This window comes from Leptodactylus fuscus, chromosome 9 (assembly GCF_031893055.1).
Source record: "Leptodactylus fuscus isolate aLepFus1 chromosome 9, aLepFus1.hap2, whole genome shotgun sequence".
Lineage (NCBI taxonomy): Eukaryota > Metazoa > Chordata > Amphibia > Anura > Leptodactylidae > Leptodactylus > Leptodactylus fuscus.
In genome coordinates this window covers 72531900-72557655 of record NC_134273.1, presented here as the reverse complement: position 1 = coordinate 72557655, position 25756 = coordinate 72531900, and the positions used below count along the sequence as shown (strand labels likewise).

Below are 25756 nucleotides of genomic sequence, written 5' to 3'. Positions count from 1 at the left end.
TTCTATGGGGAGCGCTCGTATGCCGGCTCCCATAGAAATGAATGGAGCTGCTTTAGATGCCGCTTATTCTGAACGTGTTTTACGTTCAGAATAAGCTAGCGTTTACTCAGTGTGAATGCACCCTAAGGGTGTCTTCTAGTGTTAGCAATTAATGTTCTATGATTAAAATGGGTCATCATCTGAATATTAGTTAGATCCAACACGGGATCCCTGCTGTATGAATAAACTGCAGTAGGCTAAGCCCTGTAGACTGTTTACTGGAAATCATGCCCAGCACTGTATATTGTATAGCGGTCGCACTTGGTATCAAACCTTAGCCCCATTCACTGAATGAGACTGAGCTGGAATAATCAGCACTTGTGACTATAATAAACACTTGTGTGTTTCCAATCTCGTTGGTACAAGATGAAAAAAAAAAACCATGATCTTATGATACGCTGTCGAGAGATGTCTATTCTGTATTAGTTTGTATGTGGCCATCTGGTGGCTATGATGTGTCAATTAGAGTTGAGCGTTCGGGATCGTGAAAGATCGTATCCCGATCGGCGATTGAGCAAATTTCACAATCGTGATCGGGATCAGCTGGAAAAAGATCGAAAATTGGATTTTAAAAATGATCCTGAATAGAGATGAGCGAGTACTGTTCGGATCAGCCGATCCGAACAGCACGCTCCATATAAATGAATGGATGCACCTGGTACTTCCGCTTTGATGGCGGCCGGCCGCTTAACCCCCCGCGTGCCGGCTACGTCCATTCATTTCTATGCGAGCGTGCTGTTTGGATCGGCTGATCCGAACAGTACTCGCTCATCTCTAATCCTGAAATCTCAACATCGGCTCAACCCTAAAAGTGACTTTTCCCATAGAGAAGCATTGGCTAGGGTTGAGCGATCGGGACCGGGAAAGATCGTATCCCGATCAGCGATCGAGCAAATTTCATGATCGGAATCGGCTGGAAAATGATCGGAAATCAGATTTTAAAAACGATCCTGAAATCTCAAGATCAGCTCAATCCTAGTGTCAATGTAATAATGTATTAAATTCGTATGACAAGATATCAGAATATTTGCGGAAAGATTAGGCAGGAAAGATCACATAGTGTCATATGGTACAGTATATATCTACTGCTTTACCCAGTTCGTGAAGAATAATAAAAAAGTGAACATTCCTGTATAAATTTTTCCATATGACTTATTGTGCCTGCTTTTTTTCCTAAACCTACAACTCTATCCCTATGTGTCAGAAGTTGGAGGAAAGCTAGAAAGACTTTCAGCTATTCTGATTATTTCGGCATTTGATATACTTGAGCGGTGAGATCACGCATACCCAATAGCACATTTCTGTCTTCTGTTATATTTTCATACACTATAGTGTTAATCCCAAGCATTTTTTTTATCCAATTTATTTTATTGTCGCTGTTTAGACAAAAAAAATGAAAAAAAAAAAAAAATGTGACAAAGCTATCTCTGCATGTTCTATAAAACCTGGTGAAATTGTATTTAGCACTTGTCAAATCAGTCACAAAGCTTTCTCTTTTTTTGCCACAACATTCTTTACATTTCTTCTCATTTATTGATGTTACCTTGTATAGACATTGAGCTTTCATACAGCATTAACAAACATCTCAAGGCCATGTCAAAGGCTAAATTTCAAGGTGATTGTAGATAAAACCAACAAAAAAAGGATTCAGCAGAGAGTGGAAAGGAGCACGTAGCCGAGGCAGCTTAAATGTAGAGCAGAAAATATGCATGTTCCGCAGAATGAAGAGGTGAACTCGCTTCGAAAGGATGCAATTTCGCATTGCATAGGAAACGACAAACTGATAAAGCTGCCGGAGGTAAAAAGTTATAGCGTTGGTTAATATTTACTATAGCAAAGTTTTTTTGAATACATTGTTGGATAAGTCAGTCTGGTGCGGCTTAATCCATCAAAATGGGGTGAGAAAGGTTATTTAATTTCAATGTGGTGGCTCTATTCTGGTCAATGTTAGCCATGGTCAGCCATTATAATTGCAACATTATAAATCTTTTTATAATAACGTCAGTCAAGTATTGACGGAACAGTAAAATGGAGGAATCCAAAGTTTATGTTAGGCAATTGCTTAGATGACAATCCCCCAGTAGCTGCTGGAGAACCCTGGAGGAAGGGGCACAAGAGACAGTGAGCCCTAAGCTGAAGCCCCCCACTGTCCCTTCCTCTTGCTAGGCCCTATCCTATGTAATAGGCGGCAACTTGGAGACGATCCCTTCCTATATATGTGACACACAAAACGCAGACAAGACAAACAACAACAAAGGAAGGTCAGCTAGCCAAGGGTTCGGTAACAGTCAAGCAATGCAGTGCCAAATCCAAAGAATAGTCAATAGGAAAAGCCAAGGTCAGGATTAAGAATACAAGAAAATTAACAATAAGAGAAAGCCAGCAAGCACAAGGCAATAGCAAGCAACAATGTGAATGTGAGCCAAGACTAAAAAGGGGAGGATGAACCTGCCCTGGACCTGACAGGAAGACAGGGTGTCAATCACAGGGCAAGACCAAATTTAACTACTTAATGTACAGAGGCAACAAGCGCAGCAAGCGGGTGTGGTGCAAATTCAATTAAAGTGCTAGAGCCGTGTTCACACAGTGCAACCAAAAACACGCCTCCTACACCGCCGCATGCGAGCAGAGGGTGGTGCAGTGACCTGAACAGGCAGAGATGTTACAGTTTACTGGAAATCATAGGATTAAGCACACATAAATACCTACATTCACTTTTCTCCTTCCATCGGAGGTAACGACTGATGCATAGCTATGTAACCTCATTGATTTTCATTGTAAAATATTATATCTCTGAACCTCCTATAGGTACAGATAGAAAGATAGATCTATATGGATAGAGATATTTATTTACAAGCAAGGGATTATCAATCATTATGCCATGGGCTGTGACCAGGTCTTGAGGTGCTAAGACGCCCATGCCAATGCTGTCTTGATTGAGTTGGCACAACATCGGCAACATTCTGACCTTGTTCACATACATAAAACAGAGCTTGACATTGGAATATCAAGCAAGGGAGAGAGGCAGCTGGCCACAGGTGAGTAAGATAAAATAAGATAATCCTTTAATAGTACAACCATGGGGAGATTTATTGTGTTATGGCAGCATGGATAATAGAATAATAGTACAAGAAAAACAGTAACAAAGCATCTCAGAGTACCCACAGCTGAACAAGTGAATCCATTGGAGGACCCCTGACCAGGTGAACCCCCAATTCATCCTGCCATTGCACCTTACTATTAGTGCACTAGTACAAATTGTACTTCATACAGATACTCGTCATACAGCATCTCAACCAAACTATGTGTCAGCATAATATATTGGGTAGATTATTTAAGAAACTACCCAGTTAATTTGTATATACTATTGACAAATTGGGTTGCTGAGATGGTGCAGAGCAGGCCAACCAGTATTCTAAGGCCTGGTTCACGTGTGCATTCAGTAATCCGTTTGGGCAGCCTGCATGGGGATGCCCCCCGAACAGAATACGGAACGCATTGGCAAACGGTGAGCTTATGAAAGCACTCGGACCCCATAGAGTATAATGGGGCCTGTGTGTTTTCCGCTCGGTGTCCACGCAGAACATGCAGACAGAAAAGTAGTTCATGATCTACTTTCCTGTCCAAATGACTCGTGCAAAGACTGCGCGGAAAGCACACGGACCCCATTATAGTCTATGGGGTCCGTGTGCTTTCAATGCTCACCATTTGTCAATGTGTTTTGCAATACATTTGGAAAATAAAGCTATGTCTTGGTTTGCGAAATCAGCCCCTTGTTTGCCTATATAGACAAAAAACCAAAACCTCCTCTTTTATAGACTCTTAGAAGGTAGATCAGAAAAAATGAAAATTGTTCCGGTTTTTACAAGATTTACCGTTAGCGTCACCGGGCAACTGAAGAGCAACCAAATAATATGTTACTTATTTCTAAAATATAAATACATTTTTATAAAAATGAAAGAAAGAAGAAAACATTGAACTAACCACAAAGAATACACCATGGTGTAAAGTACTATAGGGTTAGTTCATGAAACCTTAAAAGGTTGCCTATACTAGATGTTTTCTGATTTTGCGATTCCCTTCCCACACTTATCTGCCTTACGGGAAATCAAATGTAGGAAAAAGAAATCCTAAGTGAATACAAATATCTATTAAACATTAAAAAATTTAAAATATTTAACCCCTTGAACACTCACGGGATCGCGAATGCATTTCAAGGTAATGCATCTGCTTTCCCTCGAGTGCAGCCAAGTTACATCTGTTAATATGTAATGTGGAATAGGACTCAATATCGAGACCTACTTACAGTACATGATTTCCCTAAAGCAAGATAAGTGCCAAGAGCAGAGTGCTAAATGAGCAAAACATCCAGTATGACCAGGAAAAATGCATGTGCTCTATGTTATTATACCTTTCAAAATCTCTCTCCATGAACCAGTACATCATTTACTTCCTAATGGGTCTCCTGGCACATACAAAATATCCCCTTATCTATTTTATTTCATACTTCATCATTCTTATTCTACAATAGAACATTAAACAATGTCGTAATGAAGTATCCCGGCTAAAGGGCAGACAACTGAAGAAAAAACTTAGAAGCGTAAAAAAGTATTTAGTAAATGTAATAAAACATTAAAGGTCCTCTTTTCATTTCATAGGGGATCGTATTTGGATGAATGGTAATGGTTGTCCCGTTCCTGGAAACGTCACGTCCTAAACATTATGGGTTGCACCGTGCTTAGCTCCCTGGTGCTAAATGTTACTTTTCTCTCCCAAAGCAAGTTTTTGCAGCATCTAAAGAACTGGACAAAAACTAGATCATATACAGTACAGAGGATGACCTTCCACGTACTTAGCTGCAAATATCCAAGAATTTACACTTTTCCATGGGGTGAACCCTATCTCTATTTCTACAGTACATTAAAGGGGTGTCCCATCTTAAGGATCCTATCTATACCGGTAGCTTACGTAAAATGAAGACTTTTCCTAAGTATATTGCTTTAGAAATGCTGCTTTGTTTGCCTGTTATGTGAACTTATTCCTCTCATTGTTTGTACAGCATTGCTATAACCACGGACCTGTGAGATAGGACAAGTCATGTTACTCACTGCAGGACAATCAGATCAGTTTATTGCAGTTTGCTCATAAAGCAGAGTCTGTTATCTTTCTATGTAAACACACAGATAACACTGAGTCCATTCTCTACAAGCTTGCTGATCTGCACAAGTATTGTGATACTTCACAGTGTCGGTTCAGATAGAGAGAGGGGGAGAGAAATACAGAAAGTGAGAAGCAACAAAAGGCAAACTGCTGAAATAGTGAGATGGGAAACCCCTTTAAGTAATCGTGTTTTCTAATTCTTACCTAAGAAACAATGTATTCTGGCTTAAGTTTTCCATATGCATAAAAGTTAAGTCAAACAACCTGTCAATAGTGGACATGCCTGCCATGTACACTACTTGTACTACTGTATGTTCACAAATATACTACTATGTGTATCAGGTTCACCATCAGGCACTTGGTAGGGGCTTTTTCCACTTTTCCTATCGTGAATGCATGTACGTTTGGTTCAATCAAGAGCGCATGCGTATGGAAAGATTAGGAAGAAAAGCTATAACCAAGCATGCATGATGTATGATGTAGCCTGCCAATCTGAAAAAGGGACATTTTTTTTCTTTGGTGAGGTAGAATATCTGCAACCAGATAATCAGACATGAGCGTGCAGACACATATGTAGGAACTAGGCCTCTGTATACTCACATAAAATGGAGTCACAAGCTCATTTGGTAAAATGGAATTGGCAGTGGCACCAAGTGAGCCTTTTCCCCATTATCATCTTTGTAGTCAGGCCACATCCCCACCTAGCACATGGTCAATATCATTATCATTATCATCTTCACCAACGTCAATCATCATCCATAAAGGATTGGTATCTAGTAAACAGCAATCTACACCCAGTCATCCAGTTGGCATGCACTTTCAATTTGCACCTTGCCAAGTTATTGGGGAGGCAGTCATTGGCGTATCACTTAGTGGATTCTAGTGCATTTCGCCAACTGATGGTCACTAATAACACTACGTAACCCATCATAACCCATGACAATAGATGATATCACAGCTTATCTACCCCACACCCTCCACCGGGAATGTGTAGAACACTCTCCCATATTCTAGACCGTAAGGCATATTACTAAACGCTGTTAACAGAGTAGAGGAGAAGCTCCGGCAAGATGGCCGCCTCATAATCATGCACAGAAATGAGAATAAAAAAATCTAAAATCAGAAAATAAAAGCAGATAGGAAAAAGTGATATTTCACTATCTGGTTATAATAAATAAATTAAAAAAATCGTGATACATTCCTTTAAAGTAAATTACAGATAGATGAACAGAATTGAAGCCGCACATCTCATATAGAATGGTAATCTATGTACAATGTAATACTTAGACACAAAAAACCCCAAAGCTGTTGTTGGAATCAGTCTGCTGGAGATTTCTAAAAAAATAATACAGAGAGCAGCAGGGTAAAGGCAGATTTCTTGCGGCCTCCCGGTCTATTCCAGATAAGCCGATCTTTAAAAATTCTATTCTCAATTGATTCTCCAAAGTAAAAATCCCTCTGATTTGCAGACATTTCCATATGTAGCCTGCTGTTGGATACTCAGGGAAACCACAAGGGGTTTACATTTCTACTCGCTACTGTATAGTTTAGGGCTTTCCTGTAGACTGAACTGTATTAATAAAAAAAATATTGTATTAGTAAATTGTTATATAAGCAGTTTTCTAATATATTCCACAAATGGGAGCAATATTTGATCTTGCCAGTATATCATGGGGAAGATGAAAGGAAATTCTAGCTCTAACCCTACAATGAATGTTGGCTCATGAATACCATTTATGGTTCAATTTGGAGGAATAGCACCGAGCGGACCATAACTTCCGATAGAACAGGGGCGTCTCCAGTTAAGGGGATTTCCACCATATATTGTCGGATATTGTAGCCAGCAGTAGTTGCCTTACCAACCCCAACAGAGGAGGAAAACAGCCAAAGCGAAACAACCAACCTGGTGTGCCTTCAGTAGGGTGGGATACACCAAATAAAGCACCACACTAGCACTGACTGTTGTGGTGTCTTCAATAAAGGATTATACGTTTCATCAAGTCAGTGCTAGCGCGGTGCTTTATTTGGCGTATCCCACCCTACTGGAGGGACGCCAGGTTGGTTGTGTCGCTTTGGCTAAGTGGTCTAATTTCTAATTTTCTGATAAAGATCTTGAAATTGTTGTGCCACATGGTTAAATGGATACACCTCTGAGCCATGGGACAGTGCTTGTATAGCTGCAATCTCTAACGACAAGTCAGCAATGGGTAGTAGGTACTGTCTACTTCTGGCTGATGCTACTTCCTCCTGCAACATCCAGGAACACCAATAAATTACTCATTGTAGAATCCAACCATTGAGATCCCCACCGATCCTGAAAATAAGGGTGTTTCCCTCTAATTTAGAATTTAATGGTGGACGCCAATGCGCTCCATTTCCGTTAATGGGAGCGCTGGAAATGGCCAAAATTCAACACTCGGTTATCATTGGGCTTTCCATTGAAATGGTCGGAGCAGGGATATGTTTGTGTTCACTGCTACATTTACAATGGGAGTAAACACCCCTGTTCTCAGGATAGGTGGATGTCTCCGTGGTCAGATCCCAACAATCTGCATTTTATCCTCTATTGTATGGACAGAGCATAGATATTTTTTGGTCTAACCCCTTTAACATCATATGTTGGCTATAGCATCAAATATAATGCTTTATGGTATAAACACTGTGTACATTTATAACGGGGTCTGGTGTAGATCACTTGTCGGCCACCCAGGAGATGGTCTATGTCTTTTAATAGATTTGGCACTAAGACTGGTATACTATATGCCTCCTTTGTCTTCTAAACTACCTTATCTAAATGACTTATATTATTAGACTACTAGGTGCAACCTATATTATTTCTTATAATTGTATATATAGAACCAGTTCAGGCTCCTGTATCTCAATGGAAAACCAGAGGCAAATGCAGAATAGTCCTATAGATCGGACCATTTGCATTGATCAATGCTGTGCTTAACTATAACTGAAATTGCTACTTGTCAGCCCTCATTGCTAATAGAGTAAAATTAATACAACCAGAATGTATCAAGTGAGATTAGAAGCATACATTATACGGGGAAACCATTTCCCAAGTGACTTGATCAAGACGCTAGTCAAATTAAGAACATATTGGAGAAAGTGAACGGCTTCTAATGCGCTCATAGTTTTACCATTAAATTATAATTTACCACAGTTATAGTGAAAATGATTCTACTTTATTAAAACTTTTTGCATATAGTTTACTAGTATAGATACTGACAACCGTATGACACACACAACAGAGCGGATGACACATTAAGAAGCTCAGAAGTAATAAAGTTTCAAGTAGTATTTTAATGTCTCATTACACCTCCAATGTACAGACAAGAGCGTAGAGACAAGGGAAATATCATGGCTTTTCTATTCAATATCAATAGCCAAGAGGTGTACTGTGTTTCTTTAAAAGGGTTTCCGTGATTTGGAGCATCCTGAGGGGCAGCGAGGAGAATGCATAGGGAAAAATAACATATTCACCTTTACCTGTGCTCCTTTGTCCCCTTGCAAAGGCAATGCCATTAAAGGGAGACCATTAAAGAGGACCTTTCACCTCCTGTGGCACATGCGGTGTAATATGCCGCTAGAAAGTCGACAGTGTGCTGAATTCGGCTTTCCCGTTCTATGCCCCCGGTGAAGAGCTATTGGTGCCGGTACCGTAGCTCATCACTGTCAGAAGGACGTTTCTGACAGTCAGTCAGTCTATTGCCTTGTACTGTGAGAGGGGGCATTGCTTACTGACCAGCGATGATGCTGAGCGGTGAGGAATGCCCCTCCCCCAGTACTCATCTATGGACGAGAACTATCAGGAGGGGAGGGAGGCGATTTCACAATACAGTGCAATAGACGCTGCTGTGAGGAAGGGCATTCCTGACTGACTGTCAGAAACAACCTTTTGACAGTGAAGAGCTACGGTACCGACACCGATAGCTCTTCACCGGGGGCACAGAACGGGAAAGCCAATAGTGCTCTGAATTCAGCGCACTGTCGGCTTTCTAGTGGAATATAAAACCGCATCTGCCCCAGGAGGTGAAAGATCCTCTTAAAGTGACTTCAGTGGTCACATGAGTCTGTGGACTTCCAGCGCTAAGACCCTTTCCAATGTGTGCTAGGGTCTCACTGTTAAGTCCTGAGACTCAAATGACTACTGAGGTTATCTAATGGTCTCCCTTTATGGCATTGCCTTTGCAGAACACCTTTTGGTGTACTGGGAATTATAGTTTCTACATTTCCTGCTAAGGATTCTGGGAAAAGAATATGCAAATAAGTTCCCATTCCCCAAAAATTCTTTGAGACTACTAGGGTTGAGCGATCGGGAAAGATCGGATCGGCGATCGAGCAAATTTCACGTTCGTGATCGGCTGGAAAATGATCGATAATTAGATTTTGAAATCTCAAGATCGGCTCAACCCTACGGTATATATAATATACAATTAGGGTTGAGCGAACGGGATCGGTAAAGATCGGATCCCGATCGGCGACCGAGCAAATTTCACAATCGAGAGACAGAATATCTCCTCCAAAGTAAAGACAGACCCCTCTGCAGGCAGCAGGGCCAATAATGCTTGATGAAGTTGTTGAGTTCATTTTAGTCTATTTATTATGACGGTCTATTATATAATAAGGCGCAAAATATTATTTTAGACAAATAATCATGAAAATATATTAATATTAATATATATATATATATATATATATATATATATATATATATATATATATACATTAATACATATAATAATATGTAAAAATAATCATAATATTTTTTAGCAAGAAAACCCAAATAAACTTAATATATGAAATGAACTATTTCTGACTTCAAAAACCAAAGAAAGTGAAAACTAATGTGAGCCGTGCGGCCTGTTTACATGGATATTACACTATAGAGGGAGTTCATTGTGTCTGCTACAATTAAGAGCTATGTGGCCACCATGTGGTACAATGTGACAGATATCAGCGATAACATTTAGAAGCATGGGAATGCATGTGATATTCCATTTGACTTCAGCAGTTCAAAGACAACAGTTTCATTGAAATGTCATCGAGCGTTTCAATCACACACATGAATACAAAACCAGTAGAGAAGGCTTGTAAAATTGTTATATAGAGTTCACAATCTGTGGTTGTTTGCTGAAGGTCAGATTTTATCTTGCTATTTTACTTGGTGTGTTAATACCGTCTGAACTTACATTCCGATGATTCTTTTTGCAAATTTGAAATGTTATATTGTTTTATATTGTGGATCACTTTGAAGTCTTTTATGACGTATACTGTATATTTAATGCTTGGACCTTTCACTCCCACTGGGAATATAATAAATCCATTACAGAACCAGACGCTGTAAAACGAGATATCTCAATATTTCCAGTTATTTTTGAACATTTTATGTTTTAGATAATCTATACTTTTTTCAGTTCCTAGTGTTGCCTTTGGGTTATCGTATTGGTATTCCAAGTGCTCTCAACTTGTGTTCTGTTCTAGGCAGAAAGAGAACATGGACATGTGAACATGTCTATGGGAGCAAATGTTCAGGTCATGTCTATGGGTGCACAACTCACAAAAGTGACAAACACATTTTTATGGGCCCTATATTACAACTTTGTAAAACTCAGAACTTACACCTAGCTGTAGGCTTAAAGATTTTTTTCCCCACAAGTGACAGATATGACATATCCACCATCTACACTCACCGGCCACTTTATTAGGTACACCATGCTAGTAACGGGTTGGACCCCCTTTTGCCTTCAGAACTGCCTCAATTCTTCGTGGCATAGATTCAACAAGGTGCTGGAAGCATTCCTCAGAGATTTTGGTCCATATTGACATGATGGCATCACACAGTTGCCGCAGATTTGTCGGCTGCACATCCATGATGCGAATCTCCCGTTCCACCACATCCCAAAGATGCTCTATTGGATTGAGATCTGGTGACTGTGGAGGCCATTGGAGTACAGTGAACTCATTGTCATGTTCAAGAAACCAGTCTGAGATGATTCCAGCTTTATGACATGGCATTGCATTATCCTGCTGAAAGTAGCCATCAGATGTTGGGTACATTGTGGTCATAAAGGGATGGACATGGTCAGCAACAATACTCAGGTAGGCTTTGGCGTTGCAACGATGCTCAATTGGTACCAAGGGGCCCAAAGAGTGCCAAGAAAATATTCCCCACACCATGACACCACCACCACCAGCCTGAACCGTTGATACAAGGCAGGATGGATCCATGCTTTCATGTTGTTGACACCAAATTCTGACCCTACCATCCGAATGTCGCAGCAGAAATTGAGACTCATCAGACCAGGCAACGTTTTTCCAATCTTCAATTGTCCAATTTCGATGAGCTTGTGCAAATTGTAGCCTCAGTTTCCTGTTCTTAGCTGAAAGGAGTGGCACCCGGTGTGTTCTTCTGCTGCTGTAGCCCATCTGTAGCCTCAAAGTTCGACGTACTGTGCGTTCAGAGATGCTCTTCTGGCTACCTTGGTTGTAACGGGTGGCTATTTGAGTCACTGTTGCCTTTCTATCAGCTCGAACCAGTCTGGCCATTCTCCTCTGACCTCTGGCATCAACAACGCATTTCCGCCCACAGAACTGCCGCTCACTGGATGTTTTTTCTTTTTCGGACCATTCTCTGTAAACCCTAGAGATGGTTGTGCGTGAAAATCCCAGTAGATCAGCAGTTTCTGAAATACTCAAACCAGCCCTTCTGGCACCAACAACCATGCCACGTTCAAAGGCACTCAAATCACCTTTCTTCCCCATACTGATGCTCGGTTTGAACTGCAGGAGATTGTCTTGACCATGTCTACATGCCTAAATGCACTGAGTTGCCGCCATGTGATTGGCTGATTAGAAATTAAGTGTTAACGAGCAGTTGGACAGGTGTACCTAATAAAGTGGCCGGTGAGTGTATGTCTCAAATGTCTCCTCTGCCAGGTTTAATAGCCAGTTCTTGGGTGAAAGCTACCTTGTTGAGAAGACTGCCCTCAATGGTCAGGTTTCAAAAACTGCATAGCCCTCTGAGCTATGCTGCTTTGTAACTCCCAAAGAAGTGAATAAATGTTATAGAAACAATGTAAATCACTATTCTACCAGGGTAACAGCGGTAGCAGCTGCCACAGGGCCTCGGACATTAGAGGGCCTGGAGGAAACTGCCCCCGGTGTGTCCCCTTCTGCGGAGATGGCTGTGAGCAGGAACTGGGATAGGTAAGTAAGGTCACGGGCCCACGAACCTCACAAACACTGCTATCATATATTTTCATACCACCAAGTATAATGAGTGGAGGGCAAGGGGAGGTAAGGAAGCATAAAAAACACTGTTACTTACCTCTCCAGGGCTCCAGAAGCTTTTGTACCTACTTGATGACGTCACAGATGTCATATGGGTCGGGCTTGCATCCCTATGCATCGCGGTGGCTCAAGTGACGTCTCTTCCATCATTGAAGATGGCTGACATCAGTGGAGAATGCGTGGAGCCAGGGAGAGGTAAGTAACAGTGTTTTTTTATGTTTATATACTCCCTTAGGTCTCTGATTATTATGTTCTGGGATCTGAAAAAACCTCAGAGTATAATAATTGTTAACGGGTGGTCCACAATGGGGCTTAATACGGTGTGCAAGGTCCACTATGGGGCATCATACTGTGTAAAGAGGCCACTTTTTAGCATAATACTGTGTGCAGGGGCCACTATGGGGCATAATAGTGTGCAGGAATGCGGGGGTGGGGGTCAGTCGGGATGGGCCCATATCAAATGCTCACTTTGGGGCCTTGCTTTCCTAGTTACAACACTATCTGTATAGTTGCTTTCAGAAACACAACCATTGAGGAGAGTATACGCAAGTTCATGATAAGGTAAGTACCAAGGAGTAAAGGCTAGAGGATCATTGTAGAGATATCTGCAGTTCCCAGAACCAGTATCTATTATTATCTATGTCCTGCGGATATGTCATAAATGTTATTATGTGGGAAACCCCTTTAATATAGAGACAATGACAGTTGTCAGCTTCTTAAAGCTCACATTGAACACGCTGTAGTATTTGTAGAAAAATGTGAATATGACTATACACAAAAGATAGCTGTTGGCCAAATGACAGCTAACAGTTATCCTACCCAATGTACACATACATATGCATTGCCAAGTGTCCAAAGGGGTTTCCTCGGAGGAGATAACACCTTCTAGTCTAGCTCATTCTGAGTTTGGGAGTTCATTGCATTGTCCTACTCATCGGCTGAATACTGGTAATTCTGTTACTCAATGAGTAAATCTTTCTATAGGACTCCTAAGTCGAAGCTGAGAAGAGATTGAAATGAATACACTATTGGATATTTAATCTTCACACTGAAAATATATCCATCCACTCAGTTCCTTCTTCTCTATAACATCATATCCATAGATATAACTGCATGCCCAAAGTCAAAAATTCCCTTTAATGCCGAATTGCAAAAATTTTTTAATTGTAAATAATAAGCTCAGGTGTCTTCAATAAGAACATGTTACAGGATAATACACAACTATACAGAGTGTTCGGCTAGCCACCCGGGCTATTCCAGAGGGTACAGTATTATTATAGTGCTGTTCATTCTGAACTTCCTAATTTATAAGTCGAAGGCCAAAGCAATGGTGAGATTTAAACACTGACTAAAGAGGAGAAAGCACATGGGGTCATAACTCAGTAAACCAATTTAGATTTATATGCCATTTAGGAAACCATTATAGGCTTTACAATGGCCACCATTAATAATTCTCACATAGCGTCAGTTAACAATGTAAGAGGATAACTCAGGAATAGCTAACTAGGACATTAAAGATGTTCTCATAGAATGACAACTTATATTTCAAGATTTTTTGTTTGTTCTTTAATTTAGGGGGAAATATTTTACTATACAGGTGTGAAAACAATGCTGGAAAGAAAAAATGCTTTCAAAAAGTCATAATAGTTTATTTTTTATAAAAAAAAAATCTATATTCCATCTATATTTGGAGTGACCTTTGCTCTTTGGAAGAGGAGTCCTGGAAGCAATGATCTGGCCCCCGCAAAGCCCTGATAGCAACATCATCCAGTCTATCTGGGATTATATGAAGACACAAAAGGATTGGAGTGAGCCTACATTCACAGAAGATCTGTGCTTAGTTCTCCAATATGGCGGGAACAACCTCCCTGCCGAGGTCCTTCAAAAACTGTCCAAGAAGAATTAATGGTTCTAGGTTGATGTAGATATCCAATAGCAACCGTATGCTGAATGCTGCTTGCACCTCTATGGAACAGGGGTAGGAAAACTTTCCCTGGTGCTATGACGGCTGACTAGGCCCTGCCTGAGGGTGTTGGTCAGCTGTACCCAAGCTAAGGTTGGCCCCGACAACTTCTGGCTCTCTAAACGCGGAGACCAAAGAGACAGGTGGGGTGAGAGCTGAAAGAGGCTAGAGACTGGGATACTAAAGGCGGTCACCCCTAATGAAAGAATAGGGGCAGCTGCAAACAGTAACAACTAGGAAGGGACGTGCTGGAAAACAAACATGCAACACAACCATAAACACACAACAGGAGAATGAGGAGGGGAACAGTGTAGTAGTGAGGAAAGGGTATCACAGGACAGGGGCAAAATAAACCTGAAGCCCTTAAACAAAACTCAATAACACCAAAACTGTGTCAGGTAACAGAAAATGCAGGACATGGGTTGAGAAGAAATGTTGAGGGTTAAACAGACTTTCACACCATTGCCAGATTAGCTCCTGAGACCAAACAACTTTCACAAAACACTCCTCCAAACTGAGCCAAGAATCCAGGTTGGTAACAACGAAAACTGGCCCGGAATGAACAACAGCCCGCCTTAAATAGAGCCTGGCAACACCTGAATGGATAATGCAAATCAACAAACCTGGGACCTCCAAACTACAGCAAACAATTAGGAAGCACATGCAACAGAAAGACAGAGACCAAACACAAATAGGCAAATAGTCATGAGGCAGAGAATCAACCAGGACCACTACAAGACCGCGGTTCAAATCCTGCCATGTTTGTTCATTGACACCATTTTAATTGACAAAAATAAACAATTAACATGTCTATTTTTGAAAGCCTTCTCACTTGACATCATACTTTCCATTACTGTCTGAAACTTTTACATAATACCATAAGTATTTCCATTCCTACAACACCTACTACTAATATAGATATAGGCAGATACCACAATATACATTGATGTCAATGAAAATCACGCAGCCAACACCTCCACAAGCCACTTTCTGCTACTTTTTTGACTTTGGCCTTACTTCTAGGTCTGGCTTCTTTGTAAACGACTAAATCACATTTCCTGAAAATATCAATAAAAAATTAAATAGTACAATCTGCATACCGATATAGGATTAAGAATGCAGAACACAGTGCACCATAATTAGATCTAAAATCCCACGGGGATAGGGAAAGTCTATTAAGTATGCAGATACAGTGATTTCTATGTAAATGAATGGCTAAATTCATATCAAGTTCCATTTTTAATTTTTTTCGCTGAGGGCGAAATGCCAGGGTCGTAGGCTGTCCTTAAAAAACACTCCATATTCTAATTTCCACAATTCATTATGTATGTTAATTGCAATGACAAAATGCTTGTGGGTCAACTGCATGTTCCACAATGCTCGAGATAGCATGATTACCTCTCTCAACATAACTTCCACCTCTGGCTGCCATGTGCTTTCGCGAGCTTTGGAGATTTAGGATATTAACGGAATAAGGTGTAAGACAGATTGACACGGAGACTTGGTGATTTCTAATGAGTAGCCACGTTTATCATTAAATCATCCTAATTCTATCATTAAACCATGCAAGTTAATTGTCTAATATTTTAGTAAAAAATCAAAATCTTGAATTAAAATTAAGTTTTTTATATATTTTTTATTTCTTCTATTTTCTTTCTTTAGCTTCACCATAAACATTGTCTGCTTTACTCTATTTTATGTCTGAGTCTCTAACTTTAAATGTATGGATTAAAGGAAAAAAAGCTCCAGGTAATCTCAAGATTTTTTTCTTATCCCTTCCACTGCCGGGAGCTTTTGGGCAATTTTTTTTTCTTACACTTTTTACATACACAAATAAATCCTGAATAAGGCTGAGGACACACACTGAGAAGATGCTACTGAATTTCCATCAGGGAAATTCAGCAACTTGTTCTTGTGCGAGCTGTTGAGGCAAAAAGAAATTATGTCTTATTGGAGGCTCTATTGCAAGAATTGCTGCAAGTTTCTCGTATATTGCAGACAGTCTCTGAGTTAGCCATTGGCAAATCCACTGGGTGACCTTCTACAATGACTGCCCATTTGGACCCAGCGTAAAAATTGGGAAGGAAGGCTTAAAAAATGAAAAAATACTAGTATAAGATAAGTGGCATATTATATATTTATTGAGTTTCAAAAAGTAGCATAAAAAGTTGTTGAACACAAAAACCCACACAGTCCGCCTGGTAATATAAAGTGCAAAAAGTGACAAGGTCATCATATAAAACAGTATTACGTTGATGAATAGGCATAGCATATTGAGATTTGACAAATAGGTAGTGAAGAGGGCAATACAGGTATGAAGGGTCACACCGGACCTCAACCAACCCAGACAGAGAGAGAGACCTGAGGGAGATGGGCACTAAGGTATTATCTGGCGGGGCATGGACCTGCCAGTGAGCAGTACGACCAGTAGTACCAATTATTTCGGAGGGCCTCTAGAAACCTAACATTGGAAGATGTGGCAAATTCATAATGCCTGAATAAAATCACACACCTCTGACAGAGTTATCGACTAGTGTCGACTTTCCATCTGAAAGCTAAGCATTGTCTGGCCACTTTCAATATATGAGTGATTGTCCAATGAGTATTCCCAGGAATATCCGAGATACCAATGTTCAATAGAACCGTATGGGCCTTGGCTAATATCCTACATCTAGTGACAACCAAATTGAGTTAAAAGACAGTTTTCCAAAAAGGGACAATTTCAGGGCACTACCACCATAACTGAAATAGAGAACCAACCTTTTCAACATTGTCTCCAACATTGAGTGGATGTTCCCAGAAACATAGAAGTCAGTCTATCTGGGGTGAGATACAACCTAGTGTGCAATTTTTAAGTTGTTCTAGATGTCTAAGGGCCAGTTCATACGGAGTTAACATGCGCGCATTCTGGCATGTACACACGTGTCAGAATGTGAGCGCTCAAAACAGAATGACATTCATTTCAATGTGTCGTTACGGGCATATAACGCGTGTAATTTTGCGGGCGTAATTTTGCGGCCGCAAATTTGCTTGATAGCCTAATGGTTTGCAAAAAATGCATAAAAATGTGGCTAAAAATCTGACCCAAGCAATGCCCAAGGAGACTTCATACAGTACATGCCATTCCCATGCTGTTTTTTTATGCAGGTTTTGTAGCTAAAGCAATACTAAGGCCATATTCACATTTGGAACGTAAAAAAAAAAAAAATGCATAAAAATACATTTTAAAAATACATGCGGTTTTACTGTTATTTGCCACAATTGGACATTGCTGTATTTGGCTGCACATTTTTTACAGGTTACAATTTATTTTACATGTTTCACCTGTATAAACCTCACAGCCAATGTGATGAAAAACTTCTGAATTGCCCCCCTGGGGTCACTGGCGGCTGCTTAAGGAGATAGATGACGGTAAACGGCTGCAATTTTTCATTCTGATATCACTTACAGGTCACCCACCCCCTTTCCTTACTAACATAGAAGCAAATGAAAGTAAGTAAAACTTTTCATGCTTCTACCTGACTTGCAATGTTCCCTGCACCTAAGGCTTTGATCATGATACACGATGCCAAGATCTAAGCTCTGTCCCTTGTACTTGTGGCAATCCTGTAAAATCTTGATGTACTAAATGCATCCTTGGCAATGAAGGAGTTAAAGGAGTAATGCATGTACAATGGCGGTTTACTTTGTTTTTCTACACATTATTGTGGTATAGATATCTAATACAATGAACATATCATACTAGTGTTGAACTCATTGTATAGCTACATGAAAAAGTACTGATATTTGTTCACAGCCCAGTCTTTGCTTTAAACTGTCTCCGTCCAGGTGATCTGTCAGTAACTTGCTGACTGGCTCTTGCCTTGAGCTAAGCCCTCAAATCCCTTTAAGCCAAGATACATACTTTCACAATGGCAGCATTAAGATCCTGCAATATGGTTGTTGTTTGGGGTCCCTGCAACCTCATTTAGAAGATGGAATCCAGCTAAGGCGGATACTGACCTGTTTACCTCTGTACCTAAATGTCATCTCAACCACCTCATATATTTATATAGTAATGAACTAGTTAGTATAAAATAATCTACGCAATTTATTATATGGACACATAGGATGATTGACATACTGCAAACCACTTATCTGTATATAGTACAGTGCGTGTATTATGCACATTGTGTAGTTTACTGTTCTATGCACCAATTGATCACTGGGTGGGGGGCTGAGAGTTTACTCTGATTTCGGAGCTTACCAAAGGCTTCCCTTGATCCTCTGTGGGTCATTCCAAACCTAGATACTATTGGTGTAATGCAGTGGGTGCAGACTCACTGTCAGATTTGAGTTAGGGTTACAGCATTGATCCCCAGATTTTCACGCTTTAACCTCATACAGGGATCAGGACTTTTGCTGCAGGGATCCATAAGATTACCTCTAGGAGATGAGTTCATTCAGTGAAAGCTGATGCTACCTTACATGAGCTGAGCTAATTTTTAACTCATTATTGGTTACGCTCTCCAGATTTTGGCATATGATAGGGAACTTTCCTGTTCTCTATCTCTACAAGTCATGGATCTCCTATTGATTAATATTCAGGTACATTGAGAACCTGATATACTGTATGGTTTTGATGAAGACCTCTGGACGCACCATCTGCAAATCTTCCAATATACTTTGCAAGAAAAACTATTAAAAGGGTTTCCATGATTTCTTATGTATGACCTATGCAAATGGTGGTGAACCAACAGCTGACCCCAGCGTGGACCAGATTGTCAGATCTGTATACTATACAGTACATAGAGCTGGAGGCAGTTGACTGTATAGAGGTTAGGTGCCAGTACTACTACTGTATAGTACACAGACTATACAGTCTACCTACAGCTGATCCATGCAGGGGCCAGCACCTCACCAGGCAGATATTTATTGTCTCTCCTAAGCTCTTTCTTGTCCCACAACCCTCTGTTCTATGCTTGTCTTGTTCAAATGTAGGTGCAACAACTTTCTAGCATGAGTTAAAATGGAAACCTATGGGTCTGTTCACATTGTGGAAAATGAAGAGGAAATTCCTCTTCATTTTCTGCCGCCGACATTTTCGCACAGGCTAGCCACAGGCTAGGCAAAGCATCAGCATTCTGTCGCGGCATCCCGGTCCTGTTTAAGCCTGGATGAATGAGATTAATCAGGGGGAGTCTCAAGCCACAGAAACCGTGGCCAAAATATCTGACAAGATTGAGCAGGACACTTCTTTTTTCCGCAACAGACAGCGATCTCTGCCTCCCATTGAAAACAATGAGAGGCGGATTTGGGAGGAATCTGCTCTGGATTCGGGAGTGAAATCTGCTCCCAAATCTGAGACAAATTCCTCCGTGTGAACTGACTCTACATTTCCCATCAGGGACAGCGGCCATTATAGTCCATGGAGTCCCAGGTAACTGGTTTCTTATGCGTATAGCTTTCCGTTTGGGCAGTCCCCAAGCAGATCCCCAAATGGAAACCCAAATGCAGATGTTGATCTGGGCCTTAAGACTATACTCCTTAAGCCATACTACTTGTCCAGGTTTTGATGCAGAGTTTTGAACCAAACACCTAAGTATAGGCAAAGTAGGGAAGTAATACCTTTCCTTAAAGGATGTGTCCAGGTGCCGGTGGCATCACTCACACCACGTCACCTGTGGTCGTAGTTAATCAAAAAACAGCCACAATAATTCCAGTATTGCTCTATTTTCCAATGACCAAATGGTGCCACAATGGAAATCAAACTCAACCTACAGTAACTACTGGAGATATACTGATGTAGCAAAGTTTATCTCAATTCAATAACACTTTCTATGGCTTCTGATGTCTTCTCTGCTAAGATATCATGCTGCAGCAAGTTATGCTGGAGAAAGTCGAGCTAAACTTTGGTCCATCTATAGATTGCTGCGTAGCTCCTTTCTCACATCTACTTAGCAGGAATGGCTTAAGTCTATGCAGTTGAACTGGATGAACAATGTGGTCATGGAATGTTCTGAACATGACTCCACTTCCAATAGACAGCTTAGTAATTGATATAATTAATCCCAATGGCTTAGAACTAAGTGTCTTATTTCCTATCACATAAAACTATTAGCTAATCCATCTCCCACATACCCTAGACCCCAAACTCTATATTTTCAATCATTCAGCTCGTAGCATTCCCATACATTGTATGAGTGTGTAAGCAGATGCTTACGGAAGTTGACTCTACAAACATTCATTTAGATTTTTTTTTTTTTTTTTGCTGCAATTGATAATATTTTTCAATTTTTTTTTTTTTTTTTTTTTTTTTAACTTCTCTCAACCCAGCTGTCACTGTTGCTGTGACCTTTTAGTGTTCGGTGGTGGTCTTTCTTGTTATGATGAAGTGAGAACTGCTATAACATAGTAGTTTTCGGTACTGGCACATCGGGTACACCCCCATATATGACAACCTACATATCTTAAGACAAGCCCATTTAACGATAAACTGAAAGCAACCCTTCAATTCTCAGTTATTCAGTTATTTTCTTCCTTTCTTTTCATTTGCTACAAAGCTGACTTTCACTCTGAAATCTCTGCAATATCCTTCTTGAGACTGCAGATGACATGCATCAAATTACAAATAGAGGTCTATGTCGAGGGGGATGGGAAGCAAAAAACAACAGTTGAGTGATACAGAAGCGGAGACAGCAGTACAGGACATTACTTCTCTCTATATGTCCTGCATTATCTTGGGACTGTTTACGAATGGGAGAGAAAGTAAGGGAGCAGATTCTCCTCTACTTACTGTGAACAGTATATGACAGTTAGACTTCATCCACAAGCTCAATGAGAACAGCAAGCTATAGATAGAGCCTGTCCAGGGGGAAGTCATATACTACAATGCAGCTTAACCTGAAAAGTCACTAGTAATGACAGGTAGGCTTTAAAGAGGTTCTTCACCTACATTTAAAGAAATCTGAATAATATGACAGGTCCTGATGAAACATAACAGTTTGGATTCTGTTGAGCTGCCATTTACTTTCTTTGCTGACAGTGTCATAACTTTAACCTCTCGAATGATTGCTGCTAGCCTGGTTTCCAGGGGCAGGGATGGGAAAAGCCATCTTGAGGCAAGGTCATGTTATCCTTGACCACTGTATTTACACATGATAGCTGTTAAGTGGACAAACACATGTGACATAGGGTTCACTCTACTCTGCTGCCTAACACTTGGTCTATTCAGTCCACTGCTCCATTTGCTGACAATGGTCAGCTCACCTGTCACACAATGTAAGTCTATTCCAATGTTACCAGTGCTACTCCCCCTCCAATGCACTTAAATCTCAAGCACACAGTTTTAGCACTTATTCCATATGGAGACATACTGATTTTTTTGTCATACAGGTTCCTTGTGAATCCAGCAGAATAAAAATCCTGGCATGTGCCATCAGACTATCTATGTCCAATCTTCCCTCTTTATAGCATATAATATGCTTTGCAGTGCTTGTACATCTCTATGTGGAGGAGTTGCACAGGCTCTGCAGTATACATGAGCCCCTACATCTAGTGCAATTTGCAACGATATTGAATGTAAAATTTTCAGATTTTTATATCGTTCTTGTTTTGACACTTTATGTCTTTGTTGCAGCGATAATGGTGAAGTCCCCTCCCAGCAGCAATATTGAGGTTCAGACATGTGTCCAGGCACCATGCTGGTTACAAGGGTAACAAGCAGGGTCACAATGACAATCAGCACGGAACAAATTTAGACAGCTGCAAACCCGTCCCAACCATGGGTCTAGTAACCCAAACTTACAGCACCAAAGATCCTAGTTGGGGGATATTAGATCTATGTTCATGATTTACATAGAGCAGATTGCATTATATGGCTGCTTTCAGAAACATAACATAAGACTCCAGATCTACACCAGACTCCCCGACTATAATGTATTATTTATAGCACTGGTCTCCTCATATTTGGAAGAGACACCCTATGGTTCTGCTATAGATCCTGGCCCAAGCCTGAGTGGATCTTCTGCATCCCACAAAGTTACGCTCCTGTCTGCTTTATAACCATCTGAATTAGTTCCTAATGTCCATGTGGTTTTACAAGTAAAGGCAGTTTTATCTGCAAAATGGTGCAGAGAATAACAATGTGAAAACCAGGTTACAGTATTTTTTAGCTGCATCACAATTACTCTGCATCTGCAGTTTAGTTGTTTCATAACTGCACACTTACTGACCCCGATAGACAGATAGATAGATAGATAGATAGATAGATAGATAGATAGATAGATAGCGATAGATAGATAGATAGATAGATAGATAGATAGATAGCGATAGAGAGATAGATAGATAGATAGATAGATAGATAGATAGATAGATAGATAAGAGATAGATAGATCGATAGGAGATAGATAAGAGATAGATAGATAGATAGATAGATAGATAGATAGATAGATATTAGATAGATAGATAGATAGATAGATAGATAGATAGATAGATAGCGATAGATAGATAGATAGATAGATAGATAGATAGATAGCGATAGAGAGATAGATAGATAGATAGATAGATAGATAGATAGATAGATAGATAGATAGATAGGAGATAGATAAGAGATAGATAGATAGATAGATAGATAGATAGATAGAAAATGGATAGATAGATAGATAGATAGATAGATAGATAGATATAAATAGATAGATAGGATAGATAGATAGATAGATAGATAGATAGATAGATAGATAGAAGATAGATAGATAGATAGATAGATAGATAGATAGATAGATAGATATGAGAGATAGATGATAGATAGATAGATAGATAGATAGATAGATAGATAGATAGATAGATATAAATAGATAGATAGGAGATAGATAGATAGATAGATAGATAGATAGATAGATAGATGATAGATAGATAGATAGATAGATAGATAGATAGATATGATAGATAGACATAAATAGATAGATAGATAGATAGATAGATAGATAGATAGATTGATAGATAGATAGATAGATAGATAGATAGAAGGATAGATAGATAGATAGATAGATAGATAGATAGATAGATAGATAGATAGATCTGTAAATAATGTATATTAATAATCTTAATAGATGATACATATATAGATGATAGATAGATAGATAGATAGATAGATAGATAGATAGATAGATAGATAGATATAAATAGATAGATAGGATAGATAGATAGATAGATAGATAGATAGATAGATAGATATAAATAGATAGATAGGATAGATAGATAGATAGATAGATAGATAGATAGATAGGAGATAGATAGATAGATAGATAGATAGATAGATAGATAGATATGAGAGATAGATGATAGATAGATAGATAGATATGATAGATAGACATAAATAGATAGATAGATAGATAGATAGATAAATAGATAATAAATTGATAGATAGATAGATCTGTAAATAATGTATATTAATAATCTTAATAGATGATACATATATAGATGATAGATAGATAGATAGATAGATATAAATAGATAGATAGATAGATAGATGATAGATAGATAGATAGATAGATAGATAGATAGATAGATAGATGGATAGATCTGTAAATAATGTATATTAATAATCTATCTTAATAGATGATAGATATATAGATGATAGATAGATAGATAGATAGATAGATAGATAGATAGATAGATAGATAGATAGATATGGTATCAGGTGTCATCCAAGCTTCAGCTGATCATGTGAGCATATTCCTTTGCAGTCATTCAGTATTTGACATGACATGATGGCGTTCTTATATGCAGTACCATGTGCAGACATAAGTAAAGGATTTGCTCCAGGTCTGCTATCCCACAGTAGCTCAGGACTCCTCCTGCACAGCTGTAATTCCTGCAGGTATAGATTAGATAGAGTCCTGATATATCAGAGCCTATAGACATTATAGATGGGTGCAGCTACTGCGCCGCAGCCACGTTTCTCCTCCTAATTTGTAAAGCTGGAGATGTTTTTTCATCCCCTTTGTTGTAAAGAGACTTTGATTCGCAGCCTCCTGAACTGTTTACATGGCTAGAAAAATCAAGTTTCACACCTGCCAATTTAACACTCAAACCACTAAGCAGCAGGGATCCAAGTTACTGTAATATGCACTTAGCAAGAACTGCACAAGCATGGTCTCCAATATCAGGATCTATTTATATATGCACAAACATCTGTTAGACAAGAAAAACATGAAAACCATTTTCAATACCTCAATATCCAGTGGGTCCTTGCTCAGCATGCAAGCCATGTTGCTACAATTCTCTACGTGTCTTTTGCAATAGCTTTGAGAATGAGACTATTACAATGTGGTTTTTAGGCTGTTTTTATGTCTGTAAATTTACTAACACTTTGCTCTGTGCTCAGAAGTAAGTTACACTCCAGGCTAAGTGGTTTCTGCGAAGGGGGAAGAGATGGAAGGGGGAGTATTCGGTAGGCGTGTGTGTTCCTAAGACATGTGATTTATTGTACAAAGTTCATCTTCTCATTACCATAAGTAAATGCCTTGCCTGGACACAGCTGTCTCCGTGTGTCACCGACACCAGGGTTGGAGTAAACAGAGCAGGGACAGAACATTTTTGGACTTTGCGATTTTTACGTATTTCCAAAATAAGCAAATTGTATTTATAGAGCGATTCTGTCACCTGTAACTTCATCCCAGTGAGAAATAAATATGCCCGTTTGTGTTTTTGTTTGTGTTTTTTGACCCCAATGAGGTCTTAAATTTTTTGCAGTGTAATATTTTGTAAGGGTATTTTCCACCCATAGACCTCAATGAGTCTGTGTGGCCTGTCTTGCACCCACGTATAAGCCCCACATAGCGCACCGTCTCTAGCCTCCTTGTGCTAAACTGTATATCCTGGACAGCCCCTTTAAGGTCCCATGTACTAGGCTGCAGCAAAAAATCGCATTTCAAAAAAATGCAATTCTTTGCGTTTTTTTCCACATAGCAGAGGTTTTCTTGACGGCCACATCCATTTGTGCTGTACCCAATATACTTTAGACTTACCCACATGCTGCAACTAAAACTGTCAGCACAATGTGACCTGCACTTCAGGATTTAACACACAACATGTCAAATATTGCTAGGGCTTGGGGCAACATGGTGGCTCAGTGGTTAGCACTGCAGCCTTACAGAGCTGGAGTACTGGGTTTGAATTTCACCAGGAACAACATCTGTAAGGAGTTTGTATGTTCTCCCCGAGTTTGTGTGGATCTCCTCCCATACTACAAAGAGATACAGATAGGGGGGTAAAAAAGTACATTGTGAGCCCTATATGGGTCTCACAATATAC

At 39.7% G+C, this 25756-nt stretch overlaps 1 protein-coding gene across 1 annotated transcript in view; it reads right to left on the bottom strand.

Annotated features, from left to right (window-relative positions):
• DPYD (dihydropyrimidine dehydrogenase) overlaps positions 1 to 24861 on the bottom strand; it is a 655808-nt gene extending 630947 nt beyond the window's left edge. Inside the window, exon 1 of the mRNA XM_075286742.1 lies at positions 24673 to 24861. Coding sequence (XP_075142843.1) covers positions 24673 to 24711 — 39 coding nt within the window. The 5' untranslated portion in view covers positions 24712 to 24861. The remainder of the gene's footprint in view (positions 1 to 24672) is intronic.
• Between the last annotated feature and the right edge of the window lie 895 nt (positions 24862 to 25756).